At 42.8% G+C, this 23,024-nt stretch overlaps 1 protein-coding gene across 2 annotated transcripts in view; it reads left to right on the top strand.

Annotated features, from left to right (window-relative positions):
- The window catches only part of polk (polymerase (DNA directed) kappa), a 78,656-nt gene that overhangs the window by 16,369 nt on the left and 39,263 nt on the right, over window positions 1–23,024 (top strand). The window contains exons 4-5 of one of the 2 annotated variants that reach the window (XM_048527919.2): window positions 8,974–9,126; window positions 21,304–21,435. In XM_048527919.2, the coding sequence (XP_048383876.1) occupies window positions 8,974–9,126; window positions 21,304–21,435 (285 nt within the window). The remainder of the gene's footprint in view (window positions 1–8,973; window positions 9,127–21,303; window positions 21,436–23,024) is intronic. The other variant, XM_048527920.2, reaches the window with a different exon arrangement.

Genomic DNA, 23,024 nt, shown 5'->3' on the forward strand with positions numbered 1-23,024 from the left:
AGTGGCTTCACTCCTGTTACCATTTATTTGAAGGAATTCTGCACAAACAATACGAGATGTCAGATAAACAATCTAATAATTTAGCAACATTGGTGGAGTTGGGATTCATGACTTGATGAAGAGCTGAATGTCATCAATGTACACTTGAAAACGATTGCTGCCAGTTATGATGGCATTTCCCATGTGTAGTATGTTGATTAAAAAAAACAGGAGCAAGTAATAGATTCTTGGGGATCACCACATTAAATAGATGAAATTGTTCTTAGTCCCATTCAGATGGATAATGCATGGCGAGACCGAACACAAGTATTGTTGCCAGTGACGCCCACATCCTATGAATGAAACATAATTTTTTAATTCATTCAGAGGATGTGGGCTTTATTCATTCCTGCTGTCTACGTCAACATTTATTGCCCACCCCAATTTCCCTTCAGAAGCTAGTGGTAAGCTACCTTCTTGAACTGATGCAGTTCACATGTTGCAAATCGGCCCACATTGTTTTTAAGGAGGGAGTGGTGATGTAGTTCTAAGTCAGGATGTTGTGTTATTTGGAGGGCAACCTCATGTTTATGCTACCTTCTTCAAGATGGTAGAGGTTGTGGATTTGGAAGGTCTGGTCTGAAAAGCCTTGGAGAGTTGTCACAGACCATCTTGTAGATGGTACGTATTCCACTATGTTAATTTGAGCTTATAGGAACAAGATTTTCAGGAAATCTGCTGAAAAGTGTTGTTGCTATATGAAACTTGATACAAAATACCTCCAGCAGTGAGTTACTCTTGCTTTTTGTATACCTCCTGCTTTTAAAAGAATTTTGGAACATTTCAATATTTCAGAATGAGTTGATGTTAGTGTGCCACTACCATTCGTTTACAAAGACAATCCTGTAGTCAGTCCTACCAAAATAAATTATACTTGTGTCGTGCTTATTGAAGTAACCAACAGATGTAATTTTGCTTTATAGAATCAGAGAATTTGTACGGTTTAGAAGGAAGTCATCCAGCCCCTCAAGCCTACCTTCATTCTATAACCCAGTATCATTTTCAAATATTTCCCTTCAAAGATAACCTGGTCTCTGCCTCAACTATGCTTCGCCAATCACTGGTATAAAGAAACCTCTGTCCCTGTCTTTTTTTTTTGTTCTCATGTCCATGCAATGCACTTGACTATTCCCTAAACTGTTGTCCATTCAACTTCTTTTCCTGGTTCCCATGTTTGCTATTATTCCTAGCAGTTCCCTGTCCTCAAACACTATCCTCATTCCCTTCAAATTTGCAATATCACCATCTCCATGAAAACCTGACTGTGGACCCCTCCATGTTGACAAACTACTGACCTATCTCTGATTTCCATTTCCCCTTGAAAGTCCATGAAAGCATCGATCCCTTTAGATAATACGAAGCTTGATTTGCACTTAAGCATGTTGTTTTGGAGGCTAGACTCACTGGTTCAAAAAGCCTTCAAAAAGAGTGTAGCATTCTGAGGAAAAGAAACAAAAGTGCTGGGAGAAGCTCAGCAGGTCTAGCAACACCTGCAGAGAGAGAAAAAGAGGTTAACATTTCAAGTCTGAGGTGACTTCCTCAGAACTGATAAGGGCTGGAAATATTCTGCAATATTTTTCTTTTATTTGCAGCATTCTATATTTTTAATAAAAGGCAATTTTATTAGTTAAGTGTCCTTGCAATCTATTCCATTTTTATCATCTTTTTCTCTTACCTGGATTCCTACTTTTCATCACTTGATGAAATAGATTAAAACCTGTGCTTAATAAAATGGGCCCTACCATTCTATGGTACAATTTGGACCATCAGTAGGTTTAATTCATCATTGTCCCAGAAGACTGTAGGGCCGCTCTCTCATTAGATAGAGGTGACTGGTGGTGAGTTTAATCTGACAGTCACCGTGTCTCAGGTGAGTGACAAGTTAAGGCATCACCATAGCGTCATTCTGCTTTGCAAACCAGTTGCCCAGCTGACTGAGCTAAGTCGACCCCTCCTGCTGATTTACTAGTTAACATTTTCACTTTATGTTTTGTACTATGGTCATGCAGTATTGGATTTGTTTAGAGCAGTATGCTTTGATGTGCTGCACTCTTTGAACAGTAATTAATTTTTTTCTTGAGTACAAACGTAAAACAAATTGTAGACCTTTAACCATCTTTCCAAGTAAAGATCATTCAGTAATGTTTATCGCATTCAGTTTGTTAAGTAAAGTTAGGATTTTGATTTGTCATCCCCTTGTGTTGTGATTCAGATCATGGGTTTAACTGTGAAGAATTTTGAATGGTCACAAGACCAGGAGCAGTCAAAGGGCATGCTGTTAGGAAACATTCACATGATAACAGTTAGTCCTTTTATCTTAATTATAGTCATAACAGGACTAGCTGTGTAAGGAAAGTGTAGTATATGTATGTGTAACTTTTCAAACTTGATAGTGTTTTAAATAGACTACAGAAAATGCTGGAAATGCAGAGCAGATCTGACAGCATCAGCGGAGAGAGAAACAGAATTAAAATTCCTGGGTGATGATCTTTCATCAGAGCTCTCTCCACACATTATGTATCTCATGCACTTTCTTGTCAAAGTGCTGGATGAAGGAGAGCAGGTATTGGGGTTGAGGAATAAACTCAAAAGTCCCCCTGAGGAATTGGTGGCAACTGGCTCTGAAAGAGACAGTGATGTTTGATTTTGAGGTCATGTAGAACAGAATAAAATTGGGTTTATTGTCATGCAAAGTTTACATGTTGCCTCACCTGGCGCCATCTTAGGTACAAATCTTAGATACAAAACAAAGAAATAAAAAAAAGTTACATTACCTTACAGTTATTCATAGTATAAGTTAGAAAAATAAGAAATAAAATTAAAAAGATAAACATTACAGCCTTCCTATAAAGGGCTTGCAGTTGATCAACACAGGGGGCTTCCACACATGGTCCAACCGGGCTTGCAAACTGCTGACAGCCTTTATTTGTCCCCGGTTCGATAACTGTCTCTGCTCCACTCCAGGCATGCTAGCTGACCGAGCTCTGCTTGGGCATAATTTCCAGAAATGGGGGATAATAGAGTGAAATGTGAGGATATGGGAGGTGAAAAGGGAAGTACAGGAAATGGGAGTGACATTATGGAGGGCACTGCCTAGTCTCGTGGAAAGGGCATTTCGGCTGAGAAAATTGGACGGCATTTAAGAAACTCTTGTGCAATGTGACAGGATTGGTTGCTCTGCTATCTAAAGAAATAAGTGGAATTGTTACAGGAACAAAAGTGGGAATAAATACATTGGAGAATGTTGTAGTAGATATCAGTGCTTGCAATATGTAAATTGACTGATCACGCATTTGGATGGAGAGTTCAATACGCTAATTGCACTAATTTAATGAACTAGCTTCGACTATGTAAAGCACCCATTATGTTGTCCTCCCAATTTGAAAGATACACATTGTGACCATATTCTGCTGCTCGTGTATTTTTAATTGCAGCATGAATGCAATCTGGTTTAGCATTGCCAGCACAGTGATTTGAAGTGTTGCTTGAAATTGATTTTACATTTGTATCTGGCAATGGTGTGTTAACTGTTTTACCATTGTAAACAAAAATGCCACTTGACCGCCAAGAAAACAGTCCATTATTGGTGGTAGCAAGCAGCTGCCAAAAATGGTCTTTATCATAATGATGAGTATATGAGAAGTGTTGAAAAATTTGCACACCAAATTCTGATGTTGATCCTGATGCTGAGGATTGACAAAAAAACAATCAATACGGGTAGTTCCCAGGTTGTGAATGGTTTCTACTCTTAAGGTCGTTTGCAAATTGATTCATACACTAGTCAGAATGCAACGTAGGAAAATGTCAGGAAATGTACAGGAAATGTTCATACATCGGATCATTAAAATTATATTCCTAAATGGGATTGTTTTTGTAAGTATGGGGCATTTTTAAGTTAGATGCCCATAAAACTGGGATCCCCTGTTATTTATTGATCCGTGTATTCATCTCTTCGCACTACCCTTCCTGTTATAGAATCTCTTAACATAATAACATCATACACTTGCTGACATTTTTCTCCCCTTTCTAGATTACTAATTAGATAATTCATGATCACTTGATAAGGCCTAGTGAACCTTGCTTTTGATGGTTCTAGAGAGACCAGTCACAGTACTAATATCTTACCTCCAGCAACTAAATCCCAAACTTTGGCCTTTTGATCTACTGTAATTTTTATTGATTGTTATGCAGTTTTCGAAGGCAGCTGTCAAAATTTCTCTCTGAAACCTGACACATTGGTCAAAATTGTGCTCTTCTGAGCTTTGACTTACAAGCTTTTCTTTAATCAATTTGATGAATCCTGTCCCCTCATGCCCATGCATTACTTCAGAAGGATTGAATACTGTCGATTCATTGGGGACATCTCTAATGGGTAATGAGCAGATTCCTTTATCTTGGTCATTAGGGCATTCTTGACGATAAACTTCAATTATGCTCTTCAAAGTTGTCATCTTTCCAATGCTCCTTGAGATTGTGGCTGATAAGTGGAAGATGTAAATTGTTTTATTCCCAAACTATAAATTATTTATTTGAAGAGTTGCGACATAAAATTTGAACTTTGATTTGATTGTATATCTGAGGGTTACCTATGTCTTATGAAAAGAAATTAAACTAACATTTCCATTACCATTATTGGCATAATTTCACAAGAAAGACTGATTCAGTACAGGTAGTTCTCCTGTAACGTGATAGTTGCATTTTTGTGTGACCTGTGCTATAGAAAATCGCATTCTTGGGTAATCGCTATACCTGTATAGCAGAAAGTTAGTGTTATCCAAACAGCGTCCACTATTCATCAATCGCATTACTGCCAATTCGCGTTAACGAAACACATGTTGTAGCAGAACTACCTGTAAATCATGTTAAAAAATGTAAAACTATTAAAGATATTTAATTCCGCTGTAATTTTAGGTAATGTTCCTAAGCAATCTGTTACGACCCTGCACTGTTTTTCTTCAAAAGCTGGGATTTGAATTCAAGGTGCAGCTTTAATTGATGGTTTTAGTTTCATCTCTACTACATGGCAGGCCTGGCAAAATTTGACCCAATCTTTATGTAACTATGGCCAATAAAAATGTTCTAGTACTTTAGGTTTCATTTTCCAAATAACTGTACTTGGATGACATTGGCAGCTTGTGAGCCACTCGTAAAATTTAATTATGATATCAAGATGGAAATATGGCCTATTCCTCATCAGCTGATATTTGTGGTGGCCTGTTTTTTTCATTATTATTCTGTGCTTTAATTACTAACACATTGATTCTGATTCGGTTTCAGAGTAGGCTGTTTGGTGTAACTCACTTAATTTAGGATTCATCTTTGCATTTCTATTAAAAAAGATTTACTAAGCATGTCAGCCTCATTCTTTGTACCTTTGACCCTTTCATTTCGATCTTTGATCATTATTGTCAGATGACATGTCACTTGTAGGTTCTAACTTGTTTATTTATTATGGTGTTCTTATTCCCTAAAGTTACCTTTTCCATTCAAGATTGCCTACTCCTCCAATTTCCTTGTGGATTCCCATTTGATCGTTTCCCTACTTTCAGCTGTTTTGTGAGATATGATGAGTGTCTGCCAGAACTACTGCTTTTTGGAACTTAGATAGTTGATGTTTATCTAAATAAATCTTGTAGGTTTCTTGAATAATATTTTGGAACACTTCCACGAATATTATTCCCCTTACTTTCTCAAATTATGTTCTGTATCGGTACCCAAAAAGTACAATCTGCCGTTACCTCCGCAACAGACTTCAACAAGATGGCACAGTACAGCCAGACACACTAATCACCCTACTGTACCTCAGAGACATAGAGATGATCACAAGCCTACTCAGATCCTAGGTATCAGGGCAGCCCACAAACCAACAACCACCCTGCGACAGCTACTGATGAACTTAAAAGATCCCATACCCACAACCAATACAACTAACGCAAAATACAAAATACCACTCAATGACTATGAGAAACATTACATGGGTTAAACTGGAAGAAAACTGACAATAAGAATACATAAACATCAACTAGCCAACAAGAGACATCACCAATTCTCTCAATACATACAGACAAGAAAGGACACAAATTCAACTGGGATAGCACAATGCAAACAGAGATATATTAGGGAATTCCTGGAGGCCTGGCATTCTAACCAGAATTCCATCAAGAGAAACATTGAACTGGACCCGATTATACAAACCTCTGAAAAACAGAACCGCAAGTAGTGCCAACCACCCCAGCAAACCAAGGCATGTAAATAACAAGCAGGTCAGAACACCAGTGCTTCACCGCAGGCGCACTGACTATGTTACCTAGCAGGCTGATGAAATGTCTGCATCCAAGCTCTCTGGCTCAGCGAGCAAACCTACAACCTCACCCACAACTCGAGCTACAAATCTTTTCGAGAACTTTAAACAATCAAAATTATTGTGAAATTATAATTCCTGTATTATACTTAACAATATCTGCCATTTTTAAGACCAGTGCTTCTATGTACACATTTCTGTGAAGATGCACAGGGTTTTATGGAGACATTGCTAATCATATGACTCAAGGAATTTAAGGTGTCAGTTGTACATTGTGCATGTCTGGAGCTCTGTAGACAATGGGCTTTTTGCTGGATTTAAGATGTTTGTTATCAAATATTTTTTTCCTCAGATGCTGGAAGGCTGAGCCAGCTCACTGGAAGCAATGTTGACTTTCATTGTCAGTGTTAGCTCTCTGTGAGTGGAGGCTCCCAGGCTGTCCAGAGGCTCACTGTAAAGCTTGATGGTTTTGGGCAAAACAAAAGTAGCCAAATTGTTTTGGATTGAGGGTGAGGCATGTTGAACAGTTTTCCCACTCATCCTGTAGATTAGCTCCACTGCACTGAAAATCTCCACAGATATGAAATAGAATCTGTCAGGTAGGGTCATATGTGTGTTGATGCGATGTTCGACCCCAATTTGCACCAGTATTGGGATCTGTTGGTAGGCATCATCACCCGAAGGTTGCAGGAACAGCAACTCATATTCCGCTTGGGAACCCTGCAGCCCAATGGTATCAATGTGGACTTCACCAGCTTCAAAATCTCCCCTTCCCCCACCGCATCCCAAAACCAGCCCAGTTCGTCCCCTCCCCCCACTGCACCACACAACCAGCCCAGCTCTTCCCCTCCACCCACTGCATCCCAAAACCAGTCCAACCTGTCTCTGCCTCCCTAACCTGTTCTTCCTCTCACCCATCCCTTCCTCCCACCCCAAGCCGCACCTCCATCTCCTACCTACTAACCTCATCCCACCTCCTTGACCTGTCCATCTTCCCTGGACTGAGCTATCCCCTCCCTACCTCACCACCTATACTCTCCTCTCCACCTATCTTCTTTTCTCTCCGTCTTTGGTCCGCCTCCCCCTCTCTCCCTATTTATTCCAGAACCCTCACCCCATCCCCCTCTCTGATGAAGGGTCTAGGCCCGAAATGTCAGCTTTTGTGCTCCTGAGATGCTGCTGGGCCTGCTGTGTTCATCCAGCCTCACATTTCATTATCATAACTTGTATGTTGTCATTGCAGCAGGCAGAGGATAGTAATGAATTTTTGCTGGCAGCATTATTTAAGACGGCATTCCAGGCTGACAGATTTGGAGGGTTTTGTGAATGGATGGAATGCACATTGAGATTCTGGAAGGCGCTGTTCAGTACCTGGGAAAAGTAAATAGTGGAGGATTCTTGTAGTGATCTTCCTAGTGGCGGGTGGCGGGCGGCGGGGAGACCTGTCTGGTATTGATGCAGTCAGTCTTGTTACCCTGATTGAAGGTGGTCATAATTACCATGTCTTCTCCCACTCTGGTACCTGATTTTTTTTTCTCTCTCTTTCCCTTTCTCTAGTGTCTTCAAGGATTTTCCTGCTCTTATCCAGCTCCTGCTGTCTCTATCCCTTCCTAATATCCTTGGTTGTGATCTGCGTCTCTCTTGCTCTGGTGTTTTTGATGCAGCTGGCTATAGTGTTCAAGAAGACAACTCAACACCACATTCTTGTGGGGAATTAGAGTTGGACAGCAAATACAGGCCTTGTTAATGACACTTATATCCCATAATTAAATAAAAAGTCCTACATGCTAATTGTGAGTTGAATAGTTAAATAAATAAATAAATATATTTATTTTGGTAACTGTTCATATTTTTACAGGTAATATGAAAATTTTAGCCAGAAGTGAGCAGAACATTTTGGGTGTCACCTTTGGATTCCTTTCCAAAGCATTCCATGTAGAAATGCGGGCTGCATCATGATGATCCATTTGAAATTTGTGTTCTACTAGTGGGCCAAATGTCTTGAGTCACTTTACCTCATCTGATATTTATAGAATGCTGTATCATAAAATGACATTATTTGGCTCATCGTGTCTTTGCTAGCTGTTTGAAAGAACTGTCTAATTTGCTCCACCTTGCTGTATTCCAACAGCACTGCAAGTATTTCATTTTCAAGTGGATATCTGTTCCACTCAAACGTTACTGAATCTACTGCCACCATCCTCTTGGGAATTGCAATCCTGATCTTAAAGGTAGCTACATGGAAAAAAATGAAATTTCTTTATCTCCTGCTTAGTTATTCTGACAATTGGCTGATATTTATCCACTCACATTACAGATCCCCCTGCTAGTGGAACAGTTTCTTCTTATAAACTTTCTCATATTACCTCATAATCTTGAAAATAATTATTTCTCCCTGCTCTAAAGAGACCCAATCAATTTTTTCTAGACTTTACACCATTGAGGTCTATGGTGCCATGGTAGCATTATGTGAGAGACCTCGAAAGGAGAAAAGTGACAAAGCTGTTTGAGGGGAAGAAGCAATCTCATCCTTGCAAGCAGGTTTCATCACAGGCAAAAATAATTGTGCATGGCATGAATTGTTGTCTAATTTGTTTATAATGATTGGCTTGATCTTGTTATTGATCTTGTAGTTGGAGCAACTTGCAAATGAACTGGAGAAGAGCCGTGATCTTAGTCGCACAATTGTACATATTGACATGGATGCTTTTTATGCTGCTGTGGAAATGAAAGATGCTCCAGAGTTGAAAGAAAAACCAATGGCTGTTGGATCATTGAGTATGCTGGTATGGATTGTGATTGTAATCTGAAAATAACATTAATCTCATAAGATCTCTTGCAGTTTTTTGTTACACTAAGCATTACATTGTTCTGAAGTCTCCACATCTAGTATTGGATTTTAACTGCACAATTTTGATTGTAAAATATAATTTTTCAGTGTTGGAAGTGAGAGATTTGTGGACATGTTGCAACAGTTAACTTCTTTAAGTATTAGCAAGTAGAGCTCAAAAGTATCACAGTTTGTGTCTGTGAAAAATATTAGAAACATCTTTAACTAATACAATGCATGTATCAGTCATGAAATTGAAAGTTGTATTTGGAGTATATTGAGTTGACAAAGTAGTGCTTGTGCTGTTTTCTGAAACAAAATCAAATTACAGCACATTTGGCTGTTTCGAGCAATGACATTTACAAGAACCACAATATGTACTCACAAGCACAAAATACAATTTTGCTTCTGTATTTTTTACGATGAAGAAGGAAATATTGTGACGAATTTGATTAATATATGGCTACATCCTGAGTATGTTAGTAAAAAGAATTCCATTGCACAATTATGTTAACATTAGAGCATTGTTTTTCAATAAAACTGCGTATTCCTGTAGTATAATGAAAATTATTGTTGTACTTTGGCAAGATGAGATTTTGCAGAGTACAAATAAAAGATAACAAGTCCAGGTCATAGCTTGACAGAAAATGATCTTAATAATAATTTGTTTTGTTTGATCAGAATTTTATTTTCACTATTCTATTGATAGGAAGTTAGCTACTGCTTGACGCAACAGAAACACTGATAATGTTGAAATAAATACACAGGCAGAATTTCAAGTACCCTTTTCCTACTGATGGAAAGAATCAACGTTTAGGTTTTTATTTTGCTTTCCACAACCTTGAGGCATTCCACGTTGCATCTGAAGTGGAGTCATAGAGTCATTCAGCATGGAAACAGACCCTTTGGTCCAACTGGTCTGCACAGACCAGACATCCCATTCTGACCTTGTCCCATTTGTCACCATTTGGCCCATATCGCTCTCAACCTTTCCTATTCATATAACCATGCCTTTTAAATGTTGTAATTGTACCCGCTTCCACCCCTTCCACTACCAGCTCGTTCCATACCTAGACCACCCTCTGCATGAAAAAGTAGGTCCTCTGGTCCTTTTTAAATCTTTGCCCTCTCACCTTAAACCTATGCCCTGTAGTTTTGGATCCCCATCCAGGAAAATGACCTTGGCTGTTCACCCTATCTGTGGCCCTCATGATAAAACCTCTATAAGCATTGTTGTAATATAGGAAATACAGATGTGAACTTGAGTGCAACAAGGTCTCAAAAGCAGAAATGTGATGATAACTGGAAAATTTTTGGTGGTGCTGTTTGGTGGATGAATATTGGCCCAGAGCTTCAGGGAAAGTCCAACTATTCTTCTCCAACCAAGGACATGAGATCCATTACATTAATCTGTTGGGCAGGTGAACTCGTGGTTAAAATCCCACCTAGAAAACAGTGTCTCAACAATGCAGCACCAGATTCTTGTGCTTATGTCTCTGGAGTTGAAGCCACAACATTCTGATTCAGATGTTTCGCCATTACTTTTACGTATCCTGCATTTTTAGGAGCTATATAATTGTAAATTTACAGTATTTTGTAATATGCATTTTTGTCTGATTCCTTGTACTTTTTGCCATACCATTATATTTTTATTTTTTGGACATTTTCCATTTCTCTCTGCTTTCTTCATTGTTTCTGGTATTGTGTTCCATGCTATAACAATCCCTGGCTTAAAGAAAATCCTCTGAATATTTCACTGTTAATTTTGATCACAAAATGGAGTGTCATACCAAATCTTATCAAAGTAACTTCTGAGCACCGTAATAACCCTATTCATATACTGTGAAACATTTCCTTTCTTTTGGTGGGTTTCTTTTTGTAAAAAAAAAGTCTGTGATGTTTTCTTTTAATTCATTCATAGAAGTGGGTATTATGGATGAATGCCAGCGTTTATTGCCCATCCCTAATTACTGTTGAACTGAGTGGTTTGATAGGCCATTTCAGAGGGCAGTTAGGAGTCCAGCCAATTACTGTAGGTTTGGAATCACCTGTAGGTCAGGTAAGGATGGTGAATTTCCTTCCCTAAAGGACATGACTGAACCAGGTGTTGTTTTTTAAACAATAATCAACAGAAGTTGTCAATATGTCAGCTTTTTAAACCCTAGATTTTAAAAATTGAATTCAAATTTCATTATTTTCCAAGGCAGGATTCAAACCCATGAACCCAGAATATTAGGAGTTCTCAATTACTAATCCAGTGACATTACCACTATACTATCATAAGACCACAAGACAAAGGAACAGAAATTAGGCCATTTGGCCCATTGAGTTTACTCTGTCATTTAATTATTGTTGATAAGTGTCTCAAACCCATTCTGCTGTGTTCTCTGTGTAACCCTTGATTGCCTTGACAATCAAGAAGCTATCTATCTCTGACTTAAATATACTCAATGACCTGGCCTCCACAAGCTTCTATGGCAATGATTTCCACAGATTTACCACTCTCTGGCTGAAGAAATTTCTCCTTTCTACATTTTAAGGGGTCTACCCTTTACTCTAAGGCTGTGCCCATGAGTCCTAGTCTCTCCGGCCAATGAAAGCATCTTCCCAATGTCCACTATGTCCATGCCATTCAATATTCTGTAAGTTTCAGTTAGATTCCCCCCTCATCCTTCTAAATTCACTTGAGTATAGTCCCAGAGTACTCAAACATATCTCAGATATTAAGCCTTTCATTCCTGGGATCATTCTCATGAACCTCCTCTGGACTTGCTCCAGGGCCAGTATATCCTTCCTGAGGTAGGTACCCAAAATTGCTCACAATTCTCCAAATAGTCTGAACAGAGCTTTATAAATCTTCAGACGTACATCCTTGCTTTTATATTCCAGCCTTCTCAAAATAAATGCCAATGTTGTATTTGTCTTCCTAACTACCGACTGAAACTGCAAGTTCACCTTAAGAGAATCCTGGACTAGGACTCCCAAGTCCCTTTGCACTTCAGATTTCTGAATTTTCTCCCAGTAATCTTCCATCTGTCTGCTGGGCTAAAAGCAAGTTACTTTTGTAAGGTGACTTTGTCTAGTCCTGACCAAAATATATCCCTGAATGAAAACCCAATACAATGGATGATATGGAAAGTTGTTCTTCTCGGTGTTTGTGGGATCCCTACAGTGTGCGGTTAGCTGCTGTATTTCTTTATATTACAACAAAGACTACTTCAAAATGCTTCTTTTATTCTGAAGCAGTTAGATAGGTCCTATGACAAAGTTTGAAGGTCCCTAGTCTGATGCCCAATCTGCATGGAAGGGGTTGATTTCAGCAGAGGACAGTACCAATGCTTAACTATTCTGGGTTAGGGAGGCAAAAATGAATGATTATGTTGCTGAATGTTGCTCACCAGTCTGAGTGTACAGTGTGTGCAGGTATAGTTGGGATGTGCCCAGAAATTGTTATCAGCTGTGATGTCTCTTGCGTTGTATTACAGTCAAGACTTTCTCATGAATGTGAACATTTGGACAAGAACTGGAGGATGTTGAAACCCCTTTGTCCCAGCAGTGAGTAAGCAAGTTCAGGAAATTAAAAAGAGAAGGACATTTCAACAGGAATGAGTACAAAAATAATAAGACAGTTTAGTTGACGACAAAAATCAAAATCATCATAATGACTTGTTAACAATTTGTCACGTTTAGTCTTATGGGTGGGCTTTATGCATTTGTTACCTTCGCTGTTTGAGATCGAGAGATCTAGTCTTCGGCAGTTTGTGACATTTTCAAACAAAACGTTTGATGGTTTGTTTACAGTTCTTTGAAGAAGAATAAACATTTTGTATTTATTTTGGCTTTATACTATCGATGATATAAGAAAGCTGCTTTCAGCTTTAAAATATTTGGTGACTTAATATTTGCACATTTAAATTATTTAGCCAGTATTTATTTATCCAGTCTTGTGATATCGAGTTTTGAGAAGATTTGTAGCTCAGGCTGAGTTTCTGGATGTGAGTTTGCTCGCTGAGCTGGAAGGTTAGTTTTCAGACGTTTCGTCACTTTTTTTTATTTGAAAAAATATACTTTATTCATAAGATGTACAAAAAATAAAACATATTTATACACCTACCCAGTCATGCAAGCCGCTCCAGGTGACCCAGGGGGTACATACACCAACTAAAGGAAAAAAAAACAAAGAAGAAGAAGAAAAACAAAGCAAAGAAAATACCCCGGCAGTCGTCACCCCGCACAGTCCCGGTTGGCCCCCTGACCAGTTGGGGAAGGCGCCAGCTGGGCCCAGTTACCAGATAGGGCCCTTTTTTCCATTCTAGACGAGGGGTTTCATACGGTGGCCTTTCCCCACCGCGCCTTGGCGGCAGCTGCCCCAAGCTTTAGCGCGTCCCTCAGCACGTAGAACTGGACCTTGGACTGCGCCAGTCTGCAACACTTGGTCGGGGTCAGTTCTTTCAGCTGGCAGACCAGCAAGTTGCAGGCAGACCAAAGAGCGTCTTTCACCACATTGATGGTCCTCCAGGCGCCGTTGATGTTGGTCTCGGTGTGCGTCCCAGGAAACAGCCCAGAGAGCACGGAGTCCCACGTCACGGAGCTGCTCGGGACGAACCTCAACAAATACCAATGCATCCCCCTCCAGACCTCCTGCGCATAGGCACACTCCAGAAGGAGGTGATCGACAGTCTCATCCGCCTTGAGGGCAGCGTGCGGTGGCGCAGAGATTCTGGGCATGCATAAAGGATCTCACTGGCAGAGCCTCTCTCACCGCCAGCCAAGCAATGTCCTTGTGCTTGTTTTGAAAGTTCTGGCGATGAGGCATTCTGCCAAATGACTTTGGCAGTCTGCGTGGGGAACCACACGACGGGATCCACCCTCCTTTTCCCGAAGGGTCTTGAGGATACTACGTGCTGACCACAGCCTGACGGCCTTGTGGTCAAAGGTGTCTCCTTTCAAAAATTTCTCCACGAAGGACAGGTGGTACGGGACGGTCCAATTACTCGGAGCGTTCCGTGGCAACGAGGCCAGGCCCATCCTTCGCAACACCGGGGACAGGTAGAACCTCAGTAAGTAGTGACACTTGGTGTTTGCGTACTGAGGATCGACGTACAGCTTGATGCAGCCGCACACAAAGGTAGCCGTCAGGGTGAGGGTGGCGTTCGGTACACCCTTTCCCCCATTTTCCAGGTCTTTGTACATGGCGTCCCTGCGGATCCGGTCCATCCTCGACCCCCAAATGAAGTGGAAGATGGCCCGGGTGACCGCAGTGGCGCAGGTCCAGGGAATAGGCCAGGCCTGTGCCACATACAACAGGACCGAAAGCCCCTCGAACCTGACAACCAGGTTCTTACCCGCGATGGAGAGGGACCGGAGCGTCCACCTGCACAGCTTCTGCTTCAATTTGGTGATATGCTCCTCCCAAGTCTTAGTGCACGCCCCAGTTCCACCGAACCAAACACCGAGCACCTTCAGGTAGTCTGTCCTGACGGTGAAGGGGATGAAGGAGCAGTCGTCCCAGTTCCCGAAGAACATGACCTCGCTCTTACCCCTATTGACTTTGGCACCCAAGGCCAGTTCAAACTGGCCGCAGATGTCCAATAGTCTACTCACCGACCGACGATCGTTGCAGAAGACGGCGACGTCGTCCATGTACAGGGAGGTCTTGACCTGAAGGCCTTTGCTGCCTGGGATAGTCACGCCCTTCAGGCTCACGTCCTTCCTGATGGATGCGGCGAAGGGCTCCACACAGCACACGAACAAGGCAGGAGAGAGCAGGCAGCCCTGCCTGACTCCAGATCTGAAGGGAAAACTGTCCGATTCCCACCCGTTGATCGAGACTGCGCTAACGATGTTGGTGTAAAGCAGCCGATCTAATTGCGGATGCCCTCCCCAAACCCCAATTTGGAGAGGACGTCCTTCATGTAAGCATGAGAGACCCTGTCGAAGGCCTTTTCCTGGTCCAGGCTGACGAGGCAGGTGTCCACCCACCTGTCCTGCACGTAGGCTATCGTATCCCTGATGAGCGCGAGGCTGTCAGCGATCTTCCTGCCCGGCACAGCGCAGGTTTGGTCAGGGTGAATCACCGACTCCAGGACAGACCTGACCCGGTTGGCTATGACCTTCGCCAGGATTTTGTAGTCCACATTCAATAGTGAAGTGGGATGCCAATTCTTAATTTCTTCCCTCTCCCCCTTCCTCTTGTAAATGAGGGTGATGATGCCTTTCCTCATGGACTTCCACGTTTCCCCTGCCTGAAGCGCACTATCGTACATCTCCAGCAGGTCCTGGCCGACCAGGTCCACAGAGTGGAATATAGCTCGACCGGTAAGCCGTCGCTCCCGGGAGTCTTATTCCTCTCCAAGGACTTGAGGGCTCTGGTCAGCTCATCCAGGGATATCGACCGGTCCAGCCACTCCCTCGTGCCTTCGTCTAAGACCTCAGTGATAGACGACAGGAACGACTCGGAGGCCGTGCTGTCCGTGGGCTTCGTGTGGTACAGTCCGGCATAGAAGGATCTGCTGATCCTCGAAATGTCGGGCCGAGACGACGTCACCGAGCCGTCGTCCTCCTTCAGCCGGCTAAGCACAGAGCTCTTTTCGTGCACCTTCTGAAAGAAGAAACGCGAGCACGTCTCGTCCTGCTCCACGGAGCGGATCCTGGACCGGAAGATTATCCTGGAGGCTTCCGCGGCGAAGAGCGAGGCTTGCTGGCCCCTCACCTCGCGGAGGTCCTCCGTGACATCGACCCCCATCAACTGCAGAAGGAGCAGGCTCTGCACCCTTTTCTGGAGTCGCGACAGCTTTCCCCGCCTCTCTCTCACCTTCCGATCACCCTTGAGGACAAAGAACCTCTTGAAGTTCTCCTTCACCGTCTCGCATCAGTCACCCGGAGACTCAAAGAGGGGTTTCACGGTTCTCCAAATGGCGTACTCCCTCTTAAGCTCCTCTATGTTCTCTGGGGTCAACAGAGTCGTGTTGAGCTTCCACGTCCCCTTGCTGGCCGGCTGGTCGTCCTGTAAGTGACAGTCGGCCAGCAGGAGGCAGTGGTCAGAGAAGAACACCGGCTCGATGCCGGTGGACCTGATCGAGAACGCCCGTGATGCAAACAGGAAGTCTATCCTTGCGCGAATAGACCCGTCTGGCCGCGACCAGGTGTACCTCTGCTGCGCTCCGTCTGCAGGGGTGCTGAAGACGTCGAGCACCTTGGCGTCCTTCACCGTGCCCATCAGGAATCTGGATGTGACGTCCAGTTGACTCTCCCCACCCACTGTCCCCACGCCAGATCTTCCATCTGCATCAATGATGCAGTTGAAGTCTCCGCCTAGGATGACCGGCCTGGATGTAGCCAACAGGGGCGGAAGCCGCTGCAGGACGGCCAACCGCTCACTCTGTACCGCTGGGGCGTACGCGTTGATCAGCCTCAGGGGAGTGTTCCGGTAGGTGACGTCAGCGCTAGGAGGCGCACCCCCACCACCTCCTGAACTTGAGAGATGGTTACGTTGCGCCCCCACAGCAGAATAGCCAGGCCCGAGGAACGACAGTCGTTACCCCCCGACCAGATCGAAGGCCCACAGGTCCAGGCGCCGGACCATTTCCCATACCTGTTGAGGTGTGGTATCCCGCACTCCTGCAGAAACAGGAGGTCCGCCTTGAAGGTGGTCAGGTAGGCCAACGTGGACACGCATCTTGCGGTGGACTTGACGCTGCGCACATTAATGCTCTCAACTCGTACCCCCATTGTGGGCAGTGACCGCAGTACCCTCCCCAAGTCCAAGGTCCAGCCCCTCCATCTGTCCCTTCATACCCATTGCTCAGGCTAACTGCTGGACGTTCTCCGGGCTGAGGAAACTGTCCGTGCTGCCTTCCAGGTGGCATCCCCCCCGTCGGGGGTACAGAGGCAGGAGAGTCCGGCTCTGGGTCAGGCTGGGGACGCGCTGCTGTTTCCTCCTCCTCGCCTGCAAGTTCCGGGGAGCCCTCCAGGGCCCCAGCGGCACGTGACTGGGTGTCGGAGTGAGCCTCAGGACGCCTCCCGTCACCTGGAAGCAGGGTGCTGCTTTCCTTCTCTCTTGAGATCTTTAGCTTCTGCTTTGGGCGGGCCCTCTCCGACTCTCCCTCGTCAGAGGAGCTCTTATAGTCCCCCTGTAGCTGCTTCTTCCCGCCTGATGGTTGCGGTTCCTGGGCCCGCCGACGCGCCTTCCTCCTCGCTTTCCGGACCGTCGTCCACTCCCCTGGGTCACCTGTCGCTGCCTCCATCGACTCCGGGTTGTCATGGGGGGAGCGGAGCCTGGAGGGGCGCTTTGCTGGCCTCAGGACAATCATGCGGGGCTGGGCCCTCCTGCACGACCTGGCCCTCCTGCACATTAGTGGGGTCCTGGTGCCTTCCTCTCCTCTGGGGGGGGCTGGCCCCGCATTGCCCCTGCTGGCGACCTGGGCGTAGGTGGTCCCCCGCCACGAGCATGCCCTATAGAGGTGGCCCGCTTCCCCGCAAAGGTTGCAGCTTTTTTCTTGTGGGCAATCCTTTGCAAGGTGTCCCTCCTCACTGCAGTTCCTGCAGATGGTGGCTTTGCAGTCGGCCGCCACGTGACCTGACCTTCCACAGGCATGGCAGACTTTAGGTTGCCCTGCGTAGGTCAGGTAGTCCTTGCTCCCGCCGATCGCGAAGCTGGATGGTGGATGTACAATGCTGTCATCCGCGCCCATCCTCCGCGTCACCTTGACCTGCCTCTTACTGGTCCAGATGCCAAAGGGGTCCATGATGTCAGTTAGGTCCCCTTCCACCTTCACGTACCTTCCAAGGAAGGTCAGGACATCAGCTGCTGGCACATGCGGGTTGTACATGTGTACAGTCACCATTCGGCTCCTCTGTGCTGGCATCACGAACAGCGGGACAGCGGTCAATACAGAGAGGGGGCCCTCACCTCCTTTCTCCTTGAAAACCTCCAGGAAGCGCTTGCAAAGCTTGGCACTCCTGAAGGTCACGTCGTAAAAACCTCCTCCGGGGAAATCCTGCAGGCAGTAAATGTCCGCAGCAGCGAACCCACAAGAGTCCAACAGGACCCTCTTCACGAAGAAGGTGCGGTCCACAGGTGCACCTTCATCCACCTTCTTCACGGAAACACGGATGGTGTTCCGGACCCCCTGACGTGGGGCACGAGCACTTGCCGCAGCCATCGTTGCAGATTGGCTGCTCTCCTGAACCAGCATTAGGCCGAAGCCAGCATTAAGAGCCACCGGTTGCAAGGGTGCACAGCCAACCCGACGTCTTCCTTCTACCTCCAACACAGTGCTCTCCTCCTCTCGGAGGGGGTCTTTATTTTGTTCCAGATGTAAGCTGGTTCACTGAACTGGAAGGTTTGTTCCCAGATGTTTTGTCACCATTCTAGGTAACATCATCAGTGATTGTAGATTGATTTGGAGGCAATGTCCCATCCTCTGAGAAAAAGAACAGGAAATGACATCACCAACCCAAGGAAACGTAAACAGATAAATAGAAAGTGGGACATAACACCAGTGCTTCACCGGAGGCTCACTGATGATGTTACCTAGAATGGTGACGAAACGTCTGAAAACTAACCTTCCAGCTCAGCGAGCAAACTCTAATCCAGAGTCATGTGATATATTAGAGAGATTATTTGAGATGATTAACACATAAATGACTAGAGTCTAAAAATTACTCCTGATATAATGGTAGACTGTAGTGGAAATATAAAATTAAGAATACACTATCCTGTTTCCTGATGCCTGAAGGCAATTTTCTATGTTGGTGGCAATAGGAAATTTTAATGCCTTATGAATCATGGCCTGAGTTTATAAAATTTAATGCAATGGTTATAGAAATTACAGAATTATGTATATTTATGTGGCCCTTTCATGCCTTTGTGGTGGTCCAAACTGCTTTACAGCAAATGATCTATTTTTGAAATAATTTGAGCATTGCAAGTTGGTACTGCCATGGGAATGATCCATATTCAAAACTTCCACTATGCCATCTATATGAAATGTTTGTGCAATTGAATCAATACCTTGTTGAGAATGAGAATTTAAATGCTTGTTTTGAATTAAAATACAATGCGCTTTGCATTGCATGTTCTCGTCACATCCAAACTGTTTGAACAAAATCAACAGACAAGGGCGAGCATGGATGTCAGGAGTATGATCACATGTTTTCTTAGCTTCTGCTATGTGAACCATCGTAAATAGTATTCCAGCAGACTTATCCAAGGGAGGTAGCCTTTGGAGGCCCAGAAAAATCAAGGAATAGGTTTTCCACCATTGAGGAAAAAAAAAGTCTAAAAGGCATTGCTGGTAACTTCCAAGCTATTATGGCTGTAAAATTTAATGTATCAAGTTCTTTCCAAAGGTTTTTCTTCCTTTTGTATTCAGAGTGTCTGTTTTCCAAAGTAAGGTTTGTTGTTGCTTAACTTGTCACGAAACTCACTAGCTACATCTGCAACTTGGAGGCACCTGCACCTTTTCGTAGTTATCATCTTGAACTGTTTACTGTCTTCCCTTTCTACAGAGTTGCTGTAGAATCTTGGCAAATTGAAGTTAAAATCTTAAATGATTTGTCTCCATTGTTTCTTGACACTGGTGTTGTCAACTGAACAGTATCAATTCATATATCTTACTGCTGCGTGGAGTTTCCGTAATATACCTTACTTGAAAATGTGATATCTTCTCTTCCGTCATCTCAATACCAGGATTTGTAATAAAACAATTAAACGAAACAAATAAATTCATCACAAAAAATAATTCAGGATACTAATTTATACTTTCCACATAATTATGTTATGGTTAGCTGTGAAGAGATGCAATCATCCCTCTCCTCCCAATACATGATTCGCCATAACAGTATTTTACTTTACAATTTAGAGGCCAAGCTTTGTTTGCAAGTGTATCACGATATTTAGAGGCAATGGAGAATTTACTCAGATGGGTTTCCTTTGGTTAAGCATAGAATAGTGCAAGTTTGTTGAAAGTAATTTTTTAGCTTAGGAAACATACTATGTAAGATAACGCCATTCACATAATCAGACACATTCACAGATGGACATTGACAGCACTGTAAATTATACAACATGAGCACCATTGAGTTCAATTTACTTTCAAGCATATTTGAAATTTTTAATAATTCATGGGATTGAATTGCTGGTTTGGCACTTGATGTTGATGAATTGTCGTCTTGAACTACGAGAGTTCTGCAGTCAAGGTACACTCACAGTGCTGTTAGGGACAGAGTCCAAGATTTTGATTCAATGATAATGAAGGAACAGCAATACAGAGGAACGTGCAGATACTCACATCTATCTGCAAGATATAATCTACAAGATAGATCATAAAATCCCTACAGTGTGAAACAGGCCCTTTGGCCCAACAAGTCTGCACCAACCCTCAGAGCACTCACCATCTCCCCCCCCCCCCCCAATAACCCTGCACACCATGGGCAATTTAGAATGGCCAATCCACCTAACCTGCACATCTTTGGACTGGGGGAGGAAACCGGTGCACCCAGAGAAAACTCATGCAGACACGGGGAGAATGTGCAGACTCCCCAAAAGACCATTGCCTGAGAGTGGAATCGAACCCAGGGCCCTGGCACTTTAAGGCAGCAGTGCTAACCACTGTGCCGCCCCAAGATATGCTGCAACAAGACACCAATGCTCCATCAACAGCACCTTCCAAATCCCCAACCTCTACCACTGTGAAGGACAAGGGTAGCAGATAGATGGGAGTATCTGCATCTTCCTCTGTATCGCTGTTCCTTCATTATCATTAAATCAAAATCTTGGACTCTGTCCCGAACAGCACCGTGAGTATACCTTGACCACAGAACTCTCATTGTTCAAGATGACAATTCATCACCATCACCAAGTGCGCTTAGGGATGAACAATAAATGCTGGCCAAACCAGCAATTCAGTCCCATGATTTATTAAAAATTTCAAATATGCTTGGAAGTAAATTGAAGTCAATCGTGCTTGTGTTGTATAATATAACTTAATTACATGCTGATTATGAACACATGAATTTTTTTGAAGATTTTTGTGAATGTACTCCATAAAATTATTAATTCTTGAATATAGTTTTTTGTGGAGTTCGTTGAGAGTAGTTTTTCCTGATGCAATAACATTTATTCTTTCAGTCAACATCAAATTATCATGCCCGGAAATATGGAGTACGTGCAGCTATGCCTGGATTTATTGCTAAGAAGCTCTGTCCAAATTTGATTATCATTCCAACAAATTTTGCTAAGTATCGAGCAGCAAGTAAGGATGTAAGTCTTGTATTTGATCATTGCTCCAGAATTTATTTACTGCTTCTTTGTCTTCTGCTAAATTTTCTATTTTCTTTCAGTAATATTCCTGAGATCTGTTCCCTTGTCTGATGCTATTTTCTTATCATTTAATTGCACTAATTTCATTTAGGACTTGCCTTACTGATCCCAAAGATTCCTTCAATTTCTTATTATTGTGACATTTGTCTCCTTGCTGCTATTAATTTATTTATACCTGTATATGGGATGTGGGCGATTTGGATGATGGTGAATGGGTACCGAGCAAGCAGCTGCTTTAGTTCTGAGGAAGGGTTACCGGACCCAAAACGTTAACTCTGATTTTTTTTTTCTTTACAGAGACTGCCAGACCTGCTGAGCTTTTCTAGCAACTTTTGGTTTTGTTCCTGATTTGCAGCCTAACTACTATCCCCTAACTACACTTTATCTCCTCCTCAAGGATTATAAATCCTTCACTCCTGGAATCTTCTGCTCTGACTCCAGTTTTGTGGGCATTTCCCCTTCCTGATTTCACTACTGGTGGCCGTACCTTCAGTCATGTTGGACCCTCTTTAAATTCCTTTCCCTCTCCACCACCCATTCACTCTTTAAGACTCCTGTCAAGTGTATCTTTTTGTCCAAGCTACTGGCTTCTCTTAACACTTCCCACTTTGTCCATTTTTCATTTCACCTTTTTGAAGTGTTTGGGATGTTCTTTAAATTTAAAAAAACTTGTACAAATTGAATTTGTTGTGAACAATATAAAATTATTTTCTGTAAACATTTGATTTCCTTTCATTTCATATCAATTAGTACTTTCATACAACTTGGTACTTCATATTTATGGTTTATTTTGCTTAGCTTCATACTTGTGATGGTTGTACCATTCAAAGTTATACTGTTAGTCATCTGGGCTAATAACATTTTATTTTGAATCTTTTGGAAAGGTTTTTTAGTTCCAAGCTTTCAGTTGGTGATATATTTAAATTCTGACTAAGTACTGAGGTCCCCAAAAAATGCAGATGAGCCGTAATTCCAACTTCTAAATGACCATGTCTGTAAAAGTTTGTTTCTTGGTATTGCAAGTACTATTCCTTACATTACTTTGTGTTTGAAGAGTTTTTGAGTAGATATTGAAATATGAAATGGCTAAAGACCTATAATTGTATCTTAGCTTCTTGTCACTGTATTCCTGTACAAGTTGGATTTATGTAAAGACTAATTTTATGTAATGCAGTGAGACCCTTGTGTCCAAGAACCATGATGATAAACTATTAACCGGAACAAGCTACATAATTTGAAACTTTGTAAAGTATAAACAAATTCAACAGCAACATCACTCATAAAACCTCTTGACCTGTTCAGTCTGGAAGACTCCTCCATCCCATTACTTATTGTGGTGGGTTAACTGTTCATTAAAGTTTTTAAATTAATCTTTTTATTATGTTATCCCTCAGAAGCAATACATTTCAAGTTCTATTTATAGAATACAGTATCTTACTTGATATAGACTGAGGTGACTTTTCTTCTGGATTACATGTGGGTAAAGATTTTGTACCAGTTACTAGGCATTCCAGTGTCTTCCATTTTGT

This window comes from Stegostoma tigrinum, chromosome 3 (assembly GCF_030684315.1).
Source record: "Stegostoma tigrinum isolate sSteTig4 chromosome 3, sSteTig4.hap1, whole genome shotgun sequence".
NCBI lineage: Eukaryota > Metazoa > Chordata > Chondrichthyes > Orectolobiformes > Stegostomatidae > Stegostoma > Stegostoma tigrinum.